Below are 18847 nucleotides of genomic sequence, written 5' to 3' on the forward strand. Positions count from 1 at the left end.
GATGATATATAATACCATGTGATTCTTATTTTATGTATTCTATTTTTCTCTGGTTTCCAAATATTTTAATATAATAATGCATCATTGGCCAGTGAACAAATGGCATGTGGTATTGAGTTTGGCATACACAGCTACAAAGATAATGAATGTACTCAGTGGTGAGGAAGTAACACCACAGTCACTATATTTTCCTCTTCATTAACCAGGCTTGACAGTACCTTGCCAGTCCTTAAGTACTGCTGCTAAATTTGCCACTTAGCCTTCCTTAATACTTGCAGAAATCCTGGAGATTTTGTTATTAAACTGCAAAGTATGTTCTTTCACTTTTTGTTAAATTAGAAACAAATTAGGGAGACAATTATTAATAATTCAATAAAAATTTATTGCACTCCTATTGTATACCAGTTTTTAGTATTTCACAGATAAAAACTTAGTAATAAAAATAATAGATACACCTATACAGCACTCACTATGTGTCATACAGATTTCAAGCACTTCATATAAACCAATTAAATCTTCATAATAATCTGTGAAGTAGATGCACAAATTATTATTATACTTTTACAGATATGAAAACTAAGACACACAAAGTAGCTTGTACAAGGTCACCCAAATAATAAATTACAAAATTGGGATTTGAATTTAAGCAGCCTGGCTTCAAAGATGAATCACTCTGCTATATGGTATATAATACTAAATACTGTAACTTACACCATAAATTATTAGGTTCCCCCAAAATGGAATTTTATTGTATTTAGGCATTTCAGTATATTCCCTGGGAATACCAAAATTCTAACAAGGCCCAATAGCCACCTCAACAACCCTTTCAGGACTTTATAAATGATACATTTTTCAACAGAACAATTACAAAAAGAATTAAGGTAAAAATTCTATTCTTAGTCACACTTGGGCCCTACCTCCTATTATAGGCCTCTCTGGTATATGGGCTGAAGCCTATGGCCTACCCTCAAAGCCTAAATTTCCTTTCCACTAGTCTAAACTTAAATCAAATGAACATCCATCCCAAGACAAGCTGAGAGTGATGACTGCCTCAAATTTCATCCCTGAGAAGGGGTGAAAGAGAAGGAAATATAAAAAAGCAGTCCCTGACATTAGGAACCTGGTCTGGTCCTCACAGCTAGGCCATGCTATTCTATTGGATAAACCATCTCATAGAATACCAACTTCAGACAAGGTTATGCTGGGACTGTACAAAAATGAGGCAAAGTAAGGCCATCTAATTTTGTCTAAGCACAGACAAAAACAAGGTCACAAAACACCAAATATTACTACCTTTCTAAAATCAGTGGCTACAACCTCTTTACCAATTACATCTTTATCCTTGTTCTAGTATCTCCCCCCTACAGAAGAGATTTATTGAACTACCAATCATTAAATTGTCCTACAATATAGAATAAACCCCCACTTCCATAGACCCTCCATCAAATCACACAACCAAAGCCCAAATTCTGCAATATGTTTTCTAACACTTACTTACTGATAACATACAATGGTTCCCCAGGATGTGTGTTCTCCTGGGGGAGATGATGGAGACTGTGGGTATGTTCAACTTGTTTACCTATGTTCAACTTGGGCATGTGCTTATTCAACTATGGGTATGTCCTTGATGGTCTTTGGCTGGACACCACTGACATGAGGGATAAAGCAAAGGGGCTGGCCTGCCCTTACAGAAAGCCCAGAAACAGCTTTACTGCTCTCTATTCTGGAGGCAAGAGAAAGGGACAAGGAGAGACTTCAAGATGCCTGATGCTCCTCTGTAAAATAGCAGGAAAGATACACCCACGTTCCTGACTTTTTAATGCATAATAACAATAACAACGACTAAAAGGGTACCAATCTTTATTTTGTGGAAGGGTTTGAAGGGGAGTTGGGAATTTAACAAACGTCAAGATTGAGGGTGGTGAAGACTATGAAAATGTTTACATTTATCAAGCATACATTGTATTTCCCAACTTAGGTTCCCCTATAATAGTAAGTTGTCTCTAGTTCCTTATACCCTGCCAACTATTGCAACCCCATAGAAAAGCAAGTGAGCATTTACTATTGACCCTGGGAGGAAGATATATTTAGAGGAGGATCCCATCCAGACAGGAAAAGGAAAGAAAAAGCCCATTATCTTCCTCCTCAGTTGATTGTAAAGATGAGGCAGAGGTAAAAAAAAAAAAATCAGTGTTATAAACTTACCTCTCTTAGCCAAAATCCAAAGGAGGTATGTTCAATAATGGAGGAATAAGTCACAAGCAGAAGAGATTTTGTTCCACTTTCATCTTATACTTCTGTGGGATCACATCACAATCACCTGGGATGGAAGAGTGGATAGGCAGCAATAACGAGACACAGTACTTCTTAGCCACTCTCAGATCTCACATGGCTGGGAAAGCATTTAAAAATTCCCTGTTGTCCCAGAGGGATAGATGTGACCTTCACAGAGTCTGCCAAAATGGGAAGCTGAACCTCTGGGTTTCCACACGTGAAGAAGGCAATGCCAACTCTGGGACAATGTCAGCTCTCTAACCAACCACATCCCTTTTTCCTGGTCAGTGCAGCCCCCTCCCCACCAATGTCATAAAACAATATAAGCCCCTGTACATCCAGATGACATTGTGGAAGGGTAGGTAAATCTGAAATATAGACTAACACACAGGAGCCTGTTATTTATGCAGTGTTTAAATTATAAATAGCAGTTAATTTCCTGGATTAAAACTGAGACTTTTGTTTCTCTGCAAACTTGGGGTGTGGAGGTGCACTCAGGATTAAAATTACATTAGTTATAAAACCTAAGATAGTTTCTTTGCACATCTAAGTATAGTGTTAGTAAATCTGCATGCATATTTAAACACATTGAAAAATAATAGAAAATAAATCAAGACATTAACAGTGCTTATCTTTGGGGAGTGAGTATATGGATTTTGGTTTAATCAATGTATTGTTTAGTATTTCCTAATGTTTTCCAATAAGCATAACACTTTTATAATGAGAAAAAAAGATAAGTTGTAGAACAGGAAACACACTGAAATTTTTATTTATTTTATTTTACAGTGAAAGAACATGAAAAAAACTTTTCAAAATGTTCATGTGATTACTTCCAATGAATGATTAAGTGTACTATAGGAAGAGAAATTACACACTGTAATTACAGTTTACATAATTACACAGAACAACATGTGGCAATCTTTTGAAAGCACTGTGATTAACACCTCACTGATAAACAATAACCTCAATATAACTAAGTTTTATTATTTATCATGGTCAAATAAAATACAAGAGCCTATGGATAAGCTGTTACTAACAATAAATGTAGTTTTACCTGAAAATTTTAACCATATGCAGGCTTCTTAAGCATTCAAGTTTTAAATTCTACTGTATTTTGTTGCAAAATGAAGCAGGTACAAGAGAATAAACCCACTAGATAAAGGACCAAGAAAACACACACACACACACACACACACACACACACACACACACAGCTTCAAAAAGCCTTGGGTTGGTTCTCCAAGATTTTCTTTCCAAACAAATGTTGGTCTCATTTAGCAGTTCTGATAATATTCACAGCCACAGATTAATAGCTATATGTTGAAAAGACTTTAGAAGGATTAAACTACACATTATATAGATATTTTAAACCATCTACCGCAGTTTATATTTCTTGAAAACATTCTACTACTAAAATGCAAGGTCACATTAATTAGTATTTAAATCTCTCTTATATTTCTGAGACCTATGTTTTAAATGACCCTACAAGAAAAAATTCAGAACACAAGGCTCTAATTAACTTCTTGCATCTTGAGTAACTAGATCTACAGCAGTTAATGTCAGGACCAAGTACACTTTGCTTCAGCGATCAACATCTTCTACTATTCCCTCAAGATTTTTGCAACAAGCTTTAACCTCCTCAATTGCAGCCATCCAATTATCATAAATAATTTTGTCATAAATTGCATCATTAACTTCCCTAACTACCCCCTCCTGCTGAGATTCAAGTGCATCACCTGAGAAAAACAACACTGATCTTGGTATTATGTAAGTACGTAAATTGTGACCAAGTAAAAAATCATCATTTCCATCCTTTCCATTTGAGTTGATTCCATGAAGAGTAAAGAAATTGAAGAACGAATCCTTGGGAAAATCTTCAGTTACAGTTCGGATTGTCCCCCAGATCCGGTGTTTCTGCTTCTTCCTGATGGTTTTCAAAGTGACATTCTTACCTTCATTCCAATCTATCTCACAGCCTATGCAATACTCAATTGCAGTTCCCCTATAGGGATGGGGATCATAATACGCCAGCCTTGACTTCAGCACATAAGTCTTTGTTAACAGCTCATTTTTGAAATATTCATTGGGCTTGAAGTGAAATTCTAGCGTGAAACTGAGAGGCTCGCCAGGATCTGAAAGTTTCACTTTAATATCTGTCAGGAGCTTCAGAATAGGCTCATCATATTTCTTAATCAAAGGAGTGAGTGTGTCAACATTTTTTAATACAGTCAGCCAAAAATTAGGAATTCCTTTAGGATCCTGTTCTTCTTTATTCTCTTCTCCGGTAGCCTCGATGTCGTCATCAGTATCCTCGTCATCGTCATCATCATCATCCTCCTCGACAGCATAATCATAATAATCTCCTTCACAACCATCATCCTCATCCATATACTCATGTACCAGACCCTCCTCATTACCATCCATTTCTTCCTCATCATACATCTCATCATCATAGTCCTCAGAGTCTGACTTATATTCACATTCCTCTTTTGTAGGTTCATAGATTGCATTTATGATCTGACGTCTTTTTTCCAATAACGGTTGATACATTTCAGCAAACTTCCTTTCAATGCCATGAAATTCCCTCAGAAATTTGGATTCCAGATTGGCCACTCTAGTTTGAAGTTTTTTGAGGGCTAACACACGGTACTTAACTTTCAAAGGCAGACTTTCAACAAAGTCTGTATCTAAAAGATAACCAATAAGTCCTTTTGGACGGTCTGTGTCTGAATCCTCATCAGTATCTTCATCTTTTACCCCGCCTTCCCCGGACCTAGCAGCAGCATCTTCACCTTTCTCCCCTTCTTCCCCAGGCCCTGCGGCGGCTTCCTCACCTTGCACTTTATCATCTCCAGGCCCAGCTGCGACATCTTCACTGCGCTCCAGTTGTTCCCCGGGTCCCTCCATCATTACCTTATTACCAGCCTCTTCTTGACTAGATTCTAACAGTTCCTTGTGGTCGGCTGACTCGGACATTTTTCAAAGGACCGTACACGCTTAAGGTGGCTATCGCCAAGATAAGGAAGGAGACCTGACCTCCGCAGGGAAAGACTCACCGGAAAAGCAGAAGCAGCGGCGGCTGGGACAGAGGTGGAATGCGCAGTGGTGGCAGGCTGCAAGAGTAATGGTTGAGGCTGCTGCCGGGATGAAGGCTGTGCTGAGGGCGCGAGAAGCGGGAGGAGGCAATGGTGCCCTGGGCTGGAGTGCAGAGAAGGCGACGGTCGGTCTTGCAGGAACCATCCAGAGACTGCAGAGAGCTGCAGTGGGCGGACCTCCTCCGCAAGCAGCTAGTGCAGCAAGAAAAAAATGGTGCCACAGTATGATTACGCAGACGTCTCCTGACTAGATTTTCTTGGTGCATATAGTTTGCTGAGTCACTCCCTTCCTCCCTACAACTCTGCTCTAATTTCATTTGCTGGGCTATAGTGATTGACAAATCCTGAGCCAATAAATTATTAGATCTATCAAGTTTCCAAGCCCGCTCACCTTCCCAGGTTCTCTAATATAGCTGATTCATCTACCTCTAACTTAACATCCAACCCCCACCCCCACCCCTGATTTTTCCAGAAACTTAAATTTTATTTGTTTATTCTTTCAATTTGTAACTAGTATTATACTTTTATGATTTCAAGAAAAGCTAAAAGAAAATAGTACCTAAAATGTGGGACAAGGAGAGAAGACAAGGCCTCCACCCATCCTAAATTTGTCTCTTTAATTTTAGCCTCAGGCTCTGGAAGGAGGAAAGGGGTTTGGGGAGGGATTTATAAAGAGAGGCTAGAAGGGAAAACACTAAAAACAAATTAGCTATCTTGGTCTTAGGGTGATGTAACTGACAGTGATTTAAATATTCTATTTTTGTTTTTTACTGTATTTTCCACAAGATTAATGGTAAGTGGGCAGCAATTTTAAATTGGAAATGCTCCTAACATTTCCTGGGATAGGAGAGGGGACAGAAGACGTGATTAGTTAAGGTTAGTGTGAAATACAGCCTAGTTAAACTTTGGTGAAGATCCAACGTGCTGTATCCAACTGTCTGACAAGTGAACACACAAGACAATAAACCAGTTGCCTGGCTAATCAGTAACTCACTCCTAATACTGACTTACCTCTTCCTCCTTTTTGATGCTGGCTGTCAAGCCATTGGGAATTTTAAAAAGAAATGTTTAAATGTAAAGTAATATTTATTTTACAAATCACAGCACTTGCTTGATGCTTTTGTTACTGAAAATATTCTAAATCTCAGCATTACAGACATGGTTAAATATATGATAGAGTATTCACAAGTTGGAATGCTATGTATGCAGTCATTTAAAAATTTCCTCTGGTTAGGAATCATTGATGATGTTTATTTTGTCCATATTTCCAATGTTGGTCATTTATTAATTGAATAATTTTAAAAATTTTACTATTTCCCAGATTTAAACAATCTGTATTGTGTTATTATCACAGAGATAAACACTGTTTACATATTTTATTTCTTTTCAGACTCTTGCAGTATACTGGTAATTTTTTTTCTTTTTTCATATTTTATTTCTGTGTACTATGTATCATTACAATATTTACAAAATTCAATTTTCAGGCTTATGTATTGATCTGGTAGTTCCCTTGTTATGAGTCCATTCATTGCTTTCCAAGTTTCCTTTTTTCTGGTTCTAGAGTTGCACCATTCCTTGTAGTTATCTGATATAAATACAACACATGCTTATTTTTGTGAAATTTGGAAAATGAGGAAAATTTTAGAGTATAACAGAAATCACTAGTAATCTCAGAACCCTGAGAGAACCAATGTGAACATTTTGGTCTTGTTCTTTCTAACATGTCTACATATGTGTTCTGTTTAGGCTAGAGTTTTCTAAAAATAAAACTGAGATAAACTCTTTTATAAACTTTTCCCTCTCACTAACATATTCCAGTATACTTAAGTAGTTTCTAAAAATGTAATTTTAAAAGAAAACCCACTATTATATAAATATATTATGACGTTGAACCAAACTATTAAAAGATGAGGAGAATGTGTGCCATCTAATTTTAAGATTGAAGAGTCCTTCATAGTCATACATGCAGCCACAGAAACCATAAAGGGAATGATGTGTTTCATTACATATAACAAAAGTATATGACACCAAAGCATAGGCAACAAAAGAAAAAATACATAAATTGGAATTCTTCAAATTAGAAACATTTGTTCACAAAAAAATACTCTCAACAGAGTTAAAAGGCAGCCCATCAGGTGGGAGAAAATGTGTGAAAATCATATAACTGATAGAGGATTAATATCCAGAATACATAAGGAGTCCTACAACTCAAGAATAACAAAAACAAGCAAATCAGTTAAAAATGGGCAAAGGACTTGAAAAGATATCTCTACAAAGAAGAGATACAAATGGCACCTGAAAAGATGTTCAATATCACTAATTAGAGACATGCAAATCAAAAGCACAAAAAGGTATCACTTCACACCCATTAAAATGGCTATTATCAGAAGAATAAAAACAGAAATAAGTGTAGACAAGAATATGGAGAAATTGGAAACTTTGTGCATTATTGAGGAATGTGAAATGGTGCAACTCCAATAAAAAGCAATATGGTAGAACCTCAAAAAAAATCAACATAGAATTACCATATGATCCAACTATTCCACTTCTAGGTATATACCCAAAAGAAATGAAAGCAGGGTATCTAACAGATATTTTTACACCCATATGTTCATAGCAACATTTAAAAGAAAAATTTAATGTATGTTTATTTTTGAGAGAGAGAGTACAATCAGGGGGTGGGGCAGAGAGAGAGAGGGAGACACAGAATCTGATATAGTCTCCATCCAGGCTCTGAGCTGTCAGCACAGAGCCTGACGTGGGGCTTGAACTCGGGAACTGTGAGATCATGACATGAGCCAAAGTCAGATGCTTAAATGACTGATCCACCCAGGTGCCCCAGCAGCATTTTCCACAATAGCCAAAAGGTGGAAACAATGTAAATATCCATTGATGGAAGAATGGATTTTTTTTTAAAAACAGTAGTACATATATACAATAGAAATATTATTCAGCCTTAAAAAGGAATGAAATTCTGATACATGATACAACGTGGATTAACCTTGATGACATTATGTTAAATGAAATAATACAGACACAAAAAGACAAATATTTTGTGATTCCACTTATATGAGGTATCTAGAATAGTCAAATTCATAGAGAAAGAAGGTAGAATGGTGGTTGCCAGAGTCTCGGGGAAGGTGGGAATGGGAATTTTTGTTGCCATTTTGATACTTGTTTTGTTGTTGTTTTTTTATAAATTTTCCCTGATCCTGTCTTCTTTTGCTCTCTTGCATGGTTTGTTGGCTCTCTTTAGTGATATGCTTGGATTCCTTGCTCTTTAGTTTGCATATCTATTACTGGTTTTTGACTTGTGGTTACCATTACATTTGCATATACCATCTTCTGCATATAGCAGTCTATATTAAATTGATGGTCATGTAAGTTTAAACCCCAGGGCACCTGGGTGGCTCAATTGGTTGAAGGTCTGACTTCAGTTCAGGTCATGATCTCACAGTTTGTGAGATCAAGCCCCGCATTGGGCTCCATGCTGACAGTGTGGATCTTGCTTGGGATGGGATTCTCTCTCTCTCTCTCCTCTTTCTCTGCCCTTCCCCTACTCATGCTTTCTCTCTCTCTCTCTCAAAATAAATAAATAAAGTTAAAAAAATTTAAACCCCTTCTTTACTCCTCTTTCCCCCATACTTTAGATATGTGGTGTCATATTTTACATCCTTTTATTTTATGAATCCCTATACTGCATTTTACAGAAATACTTATTTTTGTTTTTTGCTTTTCATACTCATGGTCTTCCTTTCCACTCAAAGAGTCTCCCTTAATATTTCTTCTAGGGCTGGTTTAGTTGTCATAAACTCCTTTAGGTTTCATTTGTCTGAGAAACTCTTTATCTCTGCTATTTTGAATGATAGCCTTGCTAGATAGAGAACTCATGAAATTAGGTCTCTCTAGCTTTCAAAGCCAAATGTTATGGGAATTTATCTTCCCTGTACTGGCCACCTGATGTAAATGTTTGGTTTTTGCCCTTTGCACCACTGGCTCCTTACCCACCACAGACGATCAAGGTCTCTTTAGCTCCAAAACAACGTCTTTTTTTTTTTTCAATATACGAAGATTATTGTCAAATTGGTTTCCATACAACACCCAGTGCTCATCCCAAAAGGTGCCCTCCTCAATACCCATCACCCACCCTCCTCTCCCTCCCACCCCCCATCAACCCTCAGTTTGTTCTCAGTTTTCAAGAGTCTCTTATGCTTTGGCTCTCTTCCACTCTAACCTCTTTTTTTTTTCCTTCCCCTCCCCCATGGGTTTCTGTTAAGTTTCTCAGGATCCACATAAGAGTGAAACCATGTGGTATCTGTCTTTCTCTGTATGGCTTATTTCACTTAGCATAACACTCTCCAGTTCCATCCATGTTGCTACAAAGGGCCATATTTCATTCTTTCTCATTGTCACGTAGTACTCCATTGTGTATATAAACCACAATTTCTTTATCCATTCATCAGTTGATGGACATTTAGGCTCTTTCCATAATTTGGCTATTGTTGAGAGTGCTGCTATAAACATTGGGGTATAAGTGCCCCTATGCATCAATACTCCTGTATCCCTTGGGTAAATTCCTAGCAAGGCTATTACTAGGGTCATAGGTCATAGGGTAGGTCTATTTTTAATTTTTTGAGGAACCTCCACACTGCTTTCCAGAGTGGCTGCACCAATTTGCATTCCCACCAACAGTGCAAGAGGGTTCCCGTTTCTCCACATCCTCGCCAGATCTATAGTCTCCTGATTTGTTCATTTTGGCCACTCTGACTGGCGTGAGGTGATATCTGAGTGTGGTTTTGATTTGTATTTCCCTGATGAGGAGCGACGTTAAGCATCTTTTCATGTGCCTGTTGGCCATCTGGATGTCTTCTTTAGAGAAGTGTCTATTCATGTTTTCTGCCCATTTCTTCACTGGGTTATTTGTTGTTCGGGTGTGGAGTTTGGCAAGCTCCTTATAGATTTTGGATACTAGCCCTTTGTCTGAGATGTCATTTGCAAATATCTTTTCCCATTCCGTTGGTTGCCTTTTAGTTTTGTTGGTTGTTTCCTTTGCTGTGCAGAAGCTTTTTATCTTCATAAGGTCCCAGTAGTTCATTTTTGCTTTTAATTCCCTTGCCTTTGGGGATGTGCCGAGTAAGAAATTGCTACAGCTGAGGTCAGAGAGGTCTTTTCCTGCTTTCTCCTCTAGGGTTTTGATGGTTTCCTGTCTCACATTCAGGTCCTTTATCCATTTTGAGTTTATTTTTGTGAATGGTGTGAGAAAGTGGTCTAGTTTCAACCTTCTGCATGTTGCTGTCCAGTTCTCCCAGCACCATTTGTTAAAGAGACTGTCTTTTTTCCATTGGATGTTCTTTCCTGCTTTGTCAAAGATGAGTTGGCCATACGTTTGTGGGTCTAGTTCTGGGGTTTCTATTCTATTCCATTGGTCTATGCGTCTGTTTTTGTGCCAATATCATGCTGCCTTGATGATGACAGCTTTGTAGTAGAGGCTAAAGTCTAGGATTGTGATGCCTCCTGCTTTGGTCTTCTTCTTCAAAATTACTTTGGCTATTCGGGGCCTTTTGTGTTTCCATATGAATTCTAGGATTGCTTCTTCTAGTTTCTAGAAGAATGCTGGTGCAATTTTGATTGGGATTGCATTGTATGTGTAGATAGCTTTGGGTAGTATTGACATTTTGACAATATTTATTCTTCCAATCCATGAGCACGGAATGTTTTTCCATTTCTTTATATCTTCTTCAATTTCCTTCATAAGCTTTCTATAGTTTTCAGCATACAGATCTTTTACATCTTTGGTTAGATTTATTCCTAGGTATTTTATGCTTCTTGGTGCAATTGTGAATGGGATGAGTTTCTTTATTTGTCTTTCTGTTGCTTCATTGTTAGTGTATAAGAATGCAACTGATTTCTGTACATTGATTTTGTATCCTGCAACTTTGCTGAATTCATGTATCAGTTCTAGCAGACTTTTGGTGGAGTCTATCGGATTTTCCATGTATAATATCAAGTCATCTGCAAAAAGTGAAAGCTTGACTTCATCTTTGCCAATTTTGATGCCTTTGATTTCCTTTTGTTGTCTCATTGCTGATGCTAGAACTTCCAACACTATGTTAAACAACAGCAGTGAGAGTGGACATCCCTGTCGTGTTCCTGATCTCAAGGAAAAAGCTCTGTTTTTCCCCATTGAGGATGTTAGCTGTGGGCTTTTCATAAATGGCTTTGATGATCCTTAAGTATGTTCCTTCTAACCTGACTTTCTCAAGGGTTTTTATTAAGAAAGTTGCTGAATTTTTTCAAAGGCCTTTTCTGCATTCATTGACAGGATCATGTGGTTCTTCTCTTTTCTTTTATTAATGTGATGTATCACATTGATTGATTTGCGAATGTTGAACCAGCCCTGCATCCCAGGAATGAATCCCACTTGATCATGGTGAATAATTCTTTTTATATGCTGTTGAATTCGATTTGCTAGTATCTTATTGAGAATTTTGCATCCATATTCATCAGGGATATTGGCCTGTAGTTCTCTTTTTTTACTGGGTCTCTGTCTGGTTTAGGAATCAAAGGAATACTGGCTTCATAGAATGAGTCTGGAAGTTTTCCTTCCCTTTCTATCTCTTGGAATAGCTTGAGAAGGATAGGTATTATCTCTGCTTTAAACGTCTGGTAGAACTCCCCTGGGAAGCCATCTAGTCCTGGACTCTTATTTGTTGGGTGATTTTTGATGACTGATTCAATTTCTTCGCTGGTTATGGGTCTGTTCAAGCTTTCTATTTCCTCCTGATTGAGTTTTGGAAGAGTGTGGGTGTTTAGGAATTTGTCCATTTCTTCCAGGTTGTCCAATTTGTTGGCATGTAATTTTTCATAGTATTCCCTGATAATTGCTTGTATCTCTGAGGGATTGGTTGTAATCATTCCATTTTCATTCGTGATTTTATCTACTTGGGTCATCTCCCATTTCTTTTTGAGAAGCCTGGGTAGAGGTTTATCAATTTTGTTTATTTTTTCTTTTTTTTTTCAATATATGAAGATTATTGTCAAATTGGTTTCCATACAACACCCAGTGCTCATCCCAAAAAGTGCCCTCCTCAATACCCATCACCCACCCCCCTCTCCCTCCCACCCCCCATCAACCCTCAGTTTGTTCTCAGTTTTCAAGAGTCTCTTATGCTTTGGCTCTCTTCCACTCTAACCTCTTCTTTTTTTCCTTCCCCTCCTCCATGGCTTTCTGTTAAGTTTCTCAGGATCCACATAAGAGTGAAACCATGTGGTATCTGTCTTTCTCTGTATGGCTTATTTCACCTAGCATCACACTCTCCAGTTCCATCCACGTTGCTACCAAGGGCCATATTTCATTCTTTCTCATTGCCATGTAGTACTCCATTGTGTATATAAACCACAATTTCTTTATCCATTCATCAGTTGATGGACATTTAGGCTCTTTCCATAATTTGGCTATTGTTGAGAGTGCTGCTATAAACATTGGGGTACAAGTGCCCCTATGCATCAGTACTCCTGTATCTCTTGGGTAAATTCCTAGCAGTGCTATTGCTGGGTCATAGGGTAGGTCTATTTCTAATTTTTTGAGGAACCTCCACACTGCTTTCCAGAGTGGCTGCACCAATTTGCATTCCCACCAACAGTGCAAGAGGGTTCCCGTTTCTCCACATCCTCGCCAGCATCTATAGTCTCCTGATTTGTTCATTTTGGCCACTCTGACTGGCATGAGGTGATATCTGAGTGTGGTTTTGATTTGTATTTCCCTGATGAGGAGCGACGTTGAGCATCTTTTCATGTGCCTGTTGGCCATCCGGATGTCTTCTTTAGAGAAGTGTCTATTCATGTTTTCTGCCCATTTCTTCACTGGGTTATTTGTTGTTCGGGTGTGGAGTTTGGTGAGCTCTTTATATTTTTGGATACTAGCCCTTTGTCTGAGATGTCATTTGCAAATATCTTTTCCCATTCCGTTGGTTGCCTTTTAGTTTTGTTGGTTGTTTCCTTTGCTGTGCAGAAGCTTTTTATCTTCATAAGGTCCCAGTAGTTCATTTTTGCTTTTAATTCCCTTGCCTTTGGGGATGTGCCGAGTAAGAAATTGCTACAGCTGAGGTCAGAGAGGTCTTTTCCTGCTTTCTCCTCTAGGGTTTTGATGGTTTCCTGTCTCACATTCAGGTCCTTTATCCATTTTGAGTTTATTTTTGTGAATGGTGTGAGAAAGTGGTCTAGTTTCAACCTTCTGCATGTTGCTGTCCAGTTCTCCCAGCACCATTTGTTAAAGAGACTGTCTTTTTTCCATTGGATGTTCTTTCCTGCTTTGTCAAAGATGAGTTGGCCATACGTTTGTGGGTCTAGTTCTGGGGTTTCTATTCTATTCCATTGGTCTATGTGTCTGTTTTTATGCCAAAACCATGCTGCCTTGATGATGACAGCTTTGTAGTAGAGGCTAAAGTCTGGGATTGTGATGCCTCCTGCTTTGGTCTTCTTCTTCAAAATTACTTTGGCTATTCGGGGCCTTTTGTGTTTCCATATGAATTCTAGGATTGCTTGTTCTAGTTTCTAGAAGAATGCTGGTGCAATTTTGATTGGGATTGCATTGAATGTGTAGATAACTTTGGGTAGTATTGACATTTTGACAATATTTATTCTAACCCATGAGCAGGGAATGTCTTTCCATTTCTTTATATCTTCTTCAATTACCTTCATAAGCTTTCTATAGTTTTCAGCATACAGATCTTTTACATCTTTGGTTAGATTTATTCCTAGGTATTTTATGCTTCTTGGTGCAATTGTGAATGGGATCAGTGTCTTTATTTGTCTTTCTGTTGCTTCATTGTTAGTGTATAAGAATGCAACTGATTTCTGTACATTGATTTTGTATCCTGCAACTTTGCTGAATTCATGTATCAGTTCTAGCAGACTTTTGGTGGAGTCTATCGGATTTTCCATGTATAATATCATGTCATCTGCAAAAAGTGAAAGCTTAACTTCATCCTTGCCAATTTTGATGCCTTTGATTTCCTTTTGTTGTCTCATTGCTGATGCTAGCACTTCCAACACTATGTTGAACAACAGCGGTGAGAGTGGACATCCCTGTCGTGTTCCTGATCTCAGGGAAAAAGCTCTCAGTTTTTCCCCGTTGAGGATGATGTTAGCTGTGGGCTTTTCATAAATGGCTTTGATGAACTTTAAGTATGTTCCCCTATCCCAACTTTCTTGAGGGTTTTTATTAAGAAAGGGTGCTGAATTTTGTCAAAGGCCTTTTCTGCATCGATTGACAGGATCATATGGTTCTTATCTTTTCTTTTATTAATGTGATGTATCACATTGATTGATTTGCGAATGTTGAACCAGCCCTGCATCCCAGGAATGAATCCCACTTGATCATGGTGAATAATTCTTTTTATATGCTGTTGAATTCGATTTGCTAGTATCTTATTGAGAATTTTTGCATCCATATTCATCAGGGATTTTGGCCTGTAGTTCTCTTTTTTTACTGGGTCTCTGTCTGGTTTAGGAATCAAAGGAATACTGGCTTCATAGAATGAGTCTGGAAGTTTTCCTTCCCTTTCTATTTCTTGGAATAGCTTGAGGAGGATAGGTATTATCTCTGCTTTAAACGTCTGGTAGAACTCCCCTGGGAAGCCATCTAGTCCTGGACTCTTATTTGTTGGGAGATTTTTGGTAACTGATTCAATTTCTTTGCTTGTTATGGGTCTTTTCAAGCTTTCTATTTCCTCCTGATTGAGTTTTGGAAGAGTGTGGGTGTTTAGGAATTTGTCCATTTCTTCCAGGTTGTCCAATTTGTTGGCATGTAATTTTTCATAGTATTCCCTGATAATTGCTTGTATCTCTGAGGGATTGGTTGTAATCATTCCATTTTCATTCATGATTTTATCTATTTGGGTCATCTCCCTTTTCTTTTTGAGAAGCCTGGCTCGAGGTTTGTCAATGTTGTTTATTTTTTCAAAAAACCAACTCTTGGTTTCGTTGATCTGCTCTACAGTTTTTTTAGATTCTATATTGTTTATTTCTGCTCTGATCTTTATTATTTCTCTTCTTCTGCTGGGTTTCAGCTGCCTTTGCTGTTCTGCTTCTGTTTCCTTTAGGTGTGCTGTTAGATTTTGTATTTGGGATTTTTCTTGTTTCTTAAGATAAGCCTGGATTGCAATGTATTTTCCTCTCAGGACTGCCTTCGCTGCATCCCAAAGCATTTGGATTGTTGTATTTTCATTTTCGTTTGTTTCCATATATGTTTTAATTTCTTCTCTAATTGCCTGGTTGACCCACTTATTCGTTAGTAGGGTGTTCTTTAACCTCCATGCTTTTGGAGGTTTTCCAGACTTTTTCCTGTGGTTGATTTCAAGCTTCATAGCATTGTGGTCTGAAAGTATGCATGGTATGATTTCAATTCTTGTATACTTATGAAGGGCTGTTTTGTGACCCAGTATGTGATCTATCTTGGAGAATGTTCCATGTGCACTCGAGAAGAAAGTATATTCTGTTGCTTTGGGATGCAGGGTTCTAAATAGATCAGTCAAGTCCATCTGATCCAATGCATCATTCAGGGCCCTTGTTTCTTTATTGACCATGTGTCTAGATGATCTATCCATTTCTGTAGGGAGTGTTAAAGTCCCCTGCAATTACCACATTCTTATCAATAAGGTTGCTTATGTTTGTAATTGTTTTATATATTTGGGGACTCCTGTATTCGGCGCATAGACATTTATAATTGTTAGCTCTTCCTGATGGACAGACCCTGTGCTTATTATATAATGCCCTTCTTCATCTCTTGTTCCAGCCTTTAATTTAAAGTCTGGTTTGTCTGATATAAGTATGGCTACTCCAGCTTTCTTTTGACTTCCAGTGGCATGATAAATAGTTCTCCATCCCCTGACTCTCAATCTGAAGGTGTCCTCAGGTCTAAAATGAGTCTCTTTTAGACAGAAAATAGATGGATCTTGTTTTTTTATCCATTCTGATACCCTATGTCTTTTGGTTGGTGCTTAGTCCATTTACATTCAGTGTTATTATAGAAAGATATAGGTTTAGAGTCATTGTGATGTCTGTAGGTTTCATGCTTGTAGCAATGTCTCTGGTACTTTGTCTCACAGGATCCCCCTTAGGATCTCTTGTAGGGCTGGTTTAGTGGTGACCAATTCCTTCAGTTTTTGTTTGTTTGGGAAGACCTTCATCTCTCCTTCTATTCTAAATGACAGACTTGCTGGATAAAGGATTCTCGGCTCCATATTTTTTCTGTTCATCACATTGAAGATTTCCTGCCATTCCTTTCTGGCCTGCCAAGTTTCAGTAGAGAGATTGGTCACGAGTCTTATAGGTCTCCCTTTATATGTTAGAGCACGTTTATCTCTAGCTGCTTTCAGAATTTTCTCTTTATCCTTGTATTTTGCCAGTTTCACTATGATATATCATGCAGAAGATTGATTCATGTTATGTCTGAAGGGAGTTCTCTGTGCCTCTTGGATTTTAACGCCTTTTTCCTTCCCCAGATCAGGGAAGTTCTCAGCTAATATTTCTTCAAGTATACCTTCAGCACCTTTCCTTCTCTCTTCCTCCTCTGGAATACCAGTTATGCGTAGATTATTTCTCTTTAGTGCATCACTTAGTTCTCTAATTTTCCCCTCATACTCCTGGGTTTTTTTTTTTTTTTTTGCTCTTTTTCTCAGCTTCTTCTTTTTCCATAATTTTATCTTCTAGTTCACCTATTCTCTCCTCTGGCTCTTCAATCTGAGCCGTACTTGTCTCCATTTTATTTTGCAACTCTTTGATAGGATTTTTTAGCTCCTCCTGGCTGTTCCTTAGTCCCTTGATCTCTATAGCAAGAGATTCTCTGCTGTCCTTTATACTGTTTTCAAGCCCAGCGATTAATTTTATGACTATTATTCTAAATTCACTTTCTGTTATATTGTTTAAATCATTTTTGATCAGTTTGTTAGCTGTTGTTATTTCCTGGATGTTTTTCTCAGGGGAATTCTTCTGTTTCGTCATTTTGGATAGTCCTTGGAGTGGGTCAGGACTGCAGGGCACCTCCCCTGTGCTGTCTTGAATAACTTGCCTTGGTGTGCGGGGCCTCGGTCAGACCTGATGTCTGCCCCCAGCCCTCCGCTGGGGCCACAGTCAGACTGGTGTGTGCCTTCTCTTCCCCTCTCCTAGGGGCAAGATTCACTGTGGGGTGGCGTGGCCCATCTGTGCTACTTGCATACTGCCAGGCTTGTGGTGCTGGGGTGGATCGGCAAGGTGCACAGGGGCAGGAGGGGCAGGCTCAGCTTGCTTTTCCTTCAGAGATCCGCTTCGGGAGGGGCCCTGCAGCACCAGGAGGGAGTCAGACACACCGGAAGGATGGATCCGCAGAAGCACAGCGTTGGCTGTTTGTGCAGTGCAAGCAAGTTCCCTGGCAGGAACTGGTTCCCTTTGGGATTTTGGCTGGGGGATGGGCAAGGGAGATGGCAATGGCGAGCGCCTTTGTTCCCTGACAAGCTGAGCTCTGTCGTCCGGGGCTCAACAACTCTCCCTCCCGTTGTCCTCCAGCCCTCCCGTTCCCCGAGCAGAGCTGTTAGCTTATAACCTTCCAGATGTCAAGTCCCGGTTGCTGTCGGAACACACTCTGTCCAGCCCCTCTGCTTTTGCAAGCCAGACTCGGGGGCTCTGCTTGGCTGGCGGGCCGCCCCTCCGCCCCGGCTCCCTCCTGCCAGTCCGTGGTGCGCGCACCATCTCGCCGCCCTTCCTACCCTCTTCCGTGGGCCTCTCGTCTGCGCTTGGCTCCGGAGACTCTGTTCTGCTAGTCTTCTGGCGGTTTTCTGGGTTATTTAGGCAGGTGTAGGTGGAATCTAAGTGATCAGCAGGACATGCGGTGAGCCCAGCGTCCTCCTACGTTGCCATCTTCCCAGGATCCTCCACCGAAAACAGCGTCTTTACTCTTTCTTGCTTCCTCTATGTGGCTTCTTCCCTACCTTTAGATGAGGAGTTTGCCCTTCTTTGAATTGTTATATGGGTTATTTATACTGATGTGAGTATTATCTAGTTGTATCTGTGGAACAAGGTGAACTTAGGGTCTTCCTACTATACCATCTTCCCAGCTTCCTTTTTCTAACATTTTTTTGACAGAGTCATTAGAATTTTCTATATGTAAAATCATAACCAGAAAACAGAAAAATTTACCTCTTCTTTCCTGATTTTGATGTCTTTTTTTCCCTGCCTAATATCTCTGTATAGGATTTCCAGTGCTACATTGAATACAAGTGGCAAGAGCAGGCACTTTTGTCTTGTTCTTGAACTAAAGAAAAACTCTGAGCATTTCACTGTTTACTACAATGTTAGCTGTGGGCTTGTAAAATATGGCTTTTATTATGTTGAGCTACAATTCTTCTAAAATTTGTTGACAGTTTTTTTTTTATCATGAATGGACTTTGAATTTGGGAAAATGCTTTTCCTGCATCAATTAGGAAGGAAAAATACTAATCTTT

General features: G+C 39.0%; 1 protein-coding gene across 1 annotated transcript; it reads right to left on the reverse strand.

Annotated features, from left to right (window-relative positions):
• Nucleotides 1-3192: 3192 nt before the first annotated feature.
• Nucleotides 3193-5254, reverse strand: NAP1L2 (nucleosome assembly protein 1 like 2). The gene has a single exon (XM_007092278.2). The coding sequence runs from the start codon at nucleotides 5248-5250 to the stop codon at nucleotides 3856-3858; it is 1395 nt and encodes a 464-aa protein (XP_007092340.1). The 5' UTR covers nucleotides 5251-5254; the 3' UTR covers nucleotides 3193-3855.
• Between the last annotated feature and the right edge of the window lie 13593 nt (nucleotides 5255-18847).

The sequence above is a fragment of the Panthera tigris genome, chromosome X (assembly GCF_018350195.1).
Source record: "Panthera tigris isolate Pti1 chromosome X, P.tigris_Pti1_mat1.1, whole genome shotgun sequence".
Taxonomy (NCBI): Eukaryota; Metazoa; Chordata; class Mammalia; order Carnivora; family Felidae; genus Panthera; species Panthera tigris.

What these genes read in the sequence shown, in the direction of transcription:
- NAP1L2 (XM_007092278.2), bottom strand. Translation starts at nt 5,250, where the DNA reads ATGTCCGAGTCAGCCGACCACAAGGAACTGTTAGAATCTAGTCAAGAA.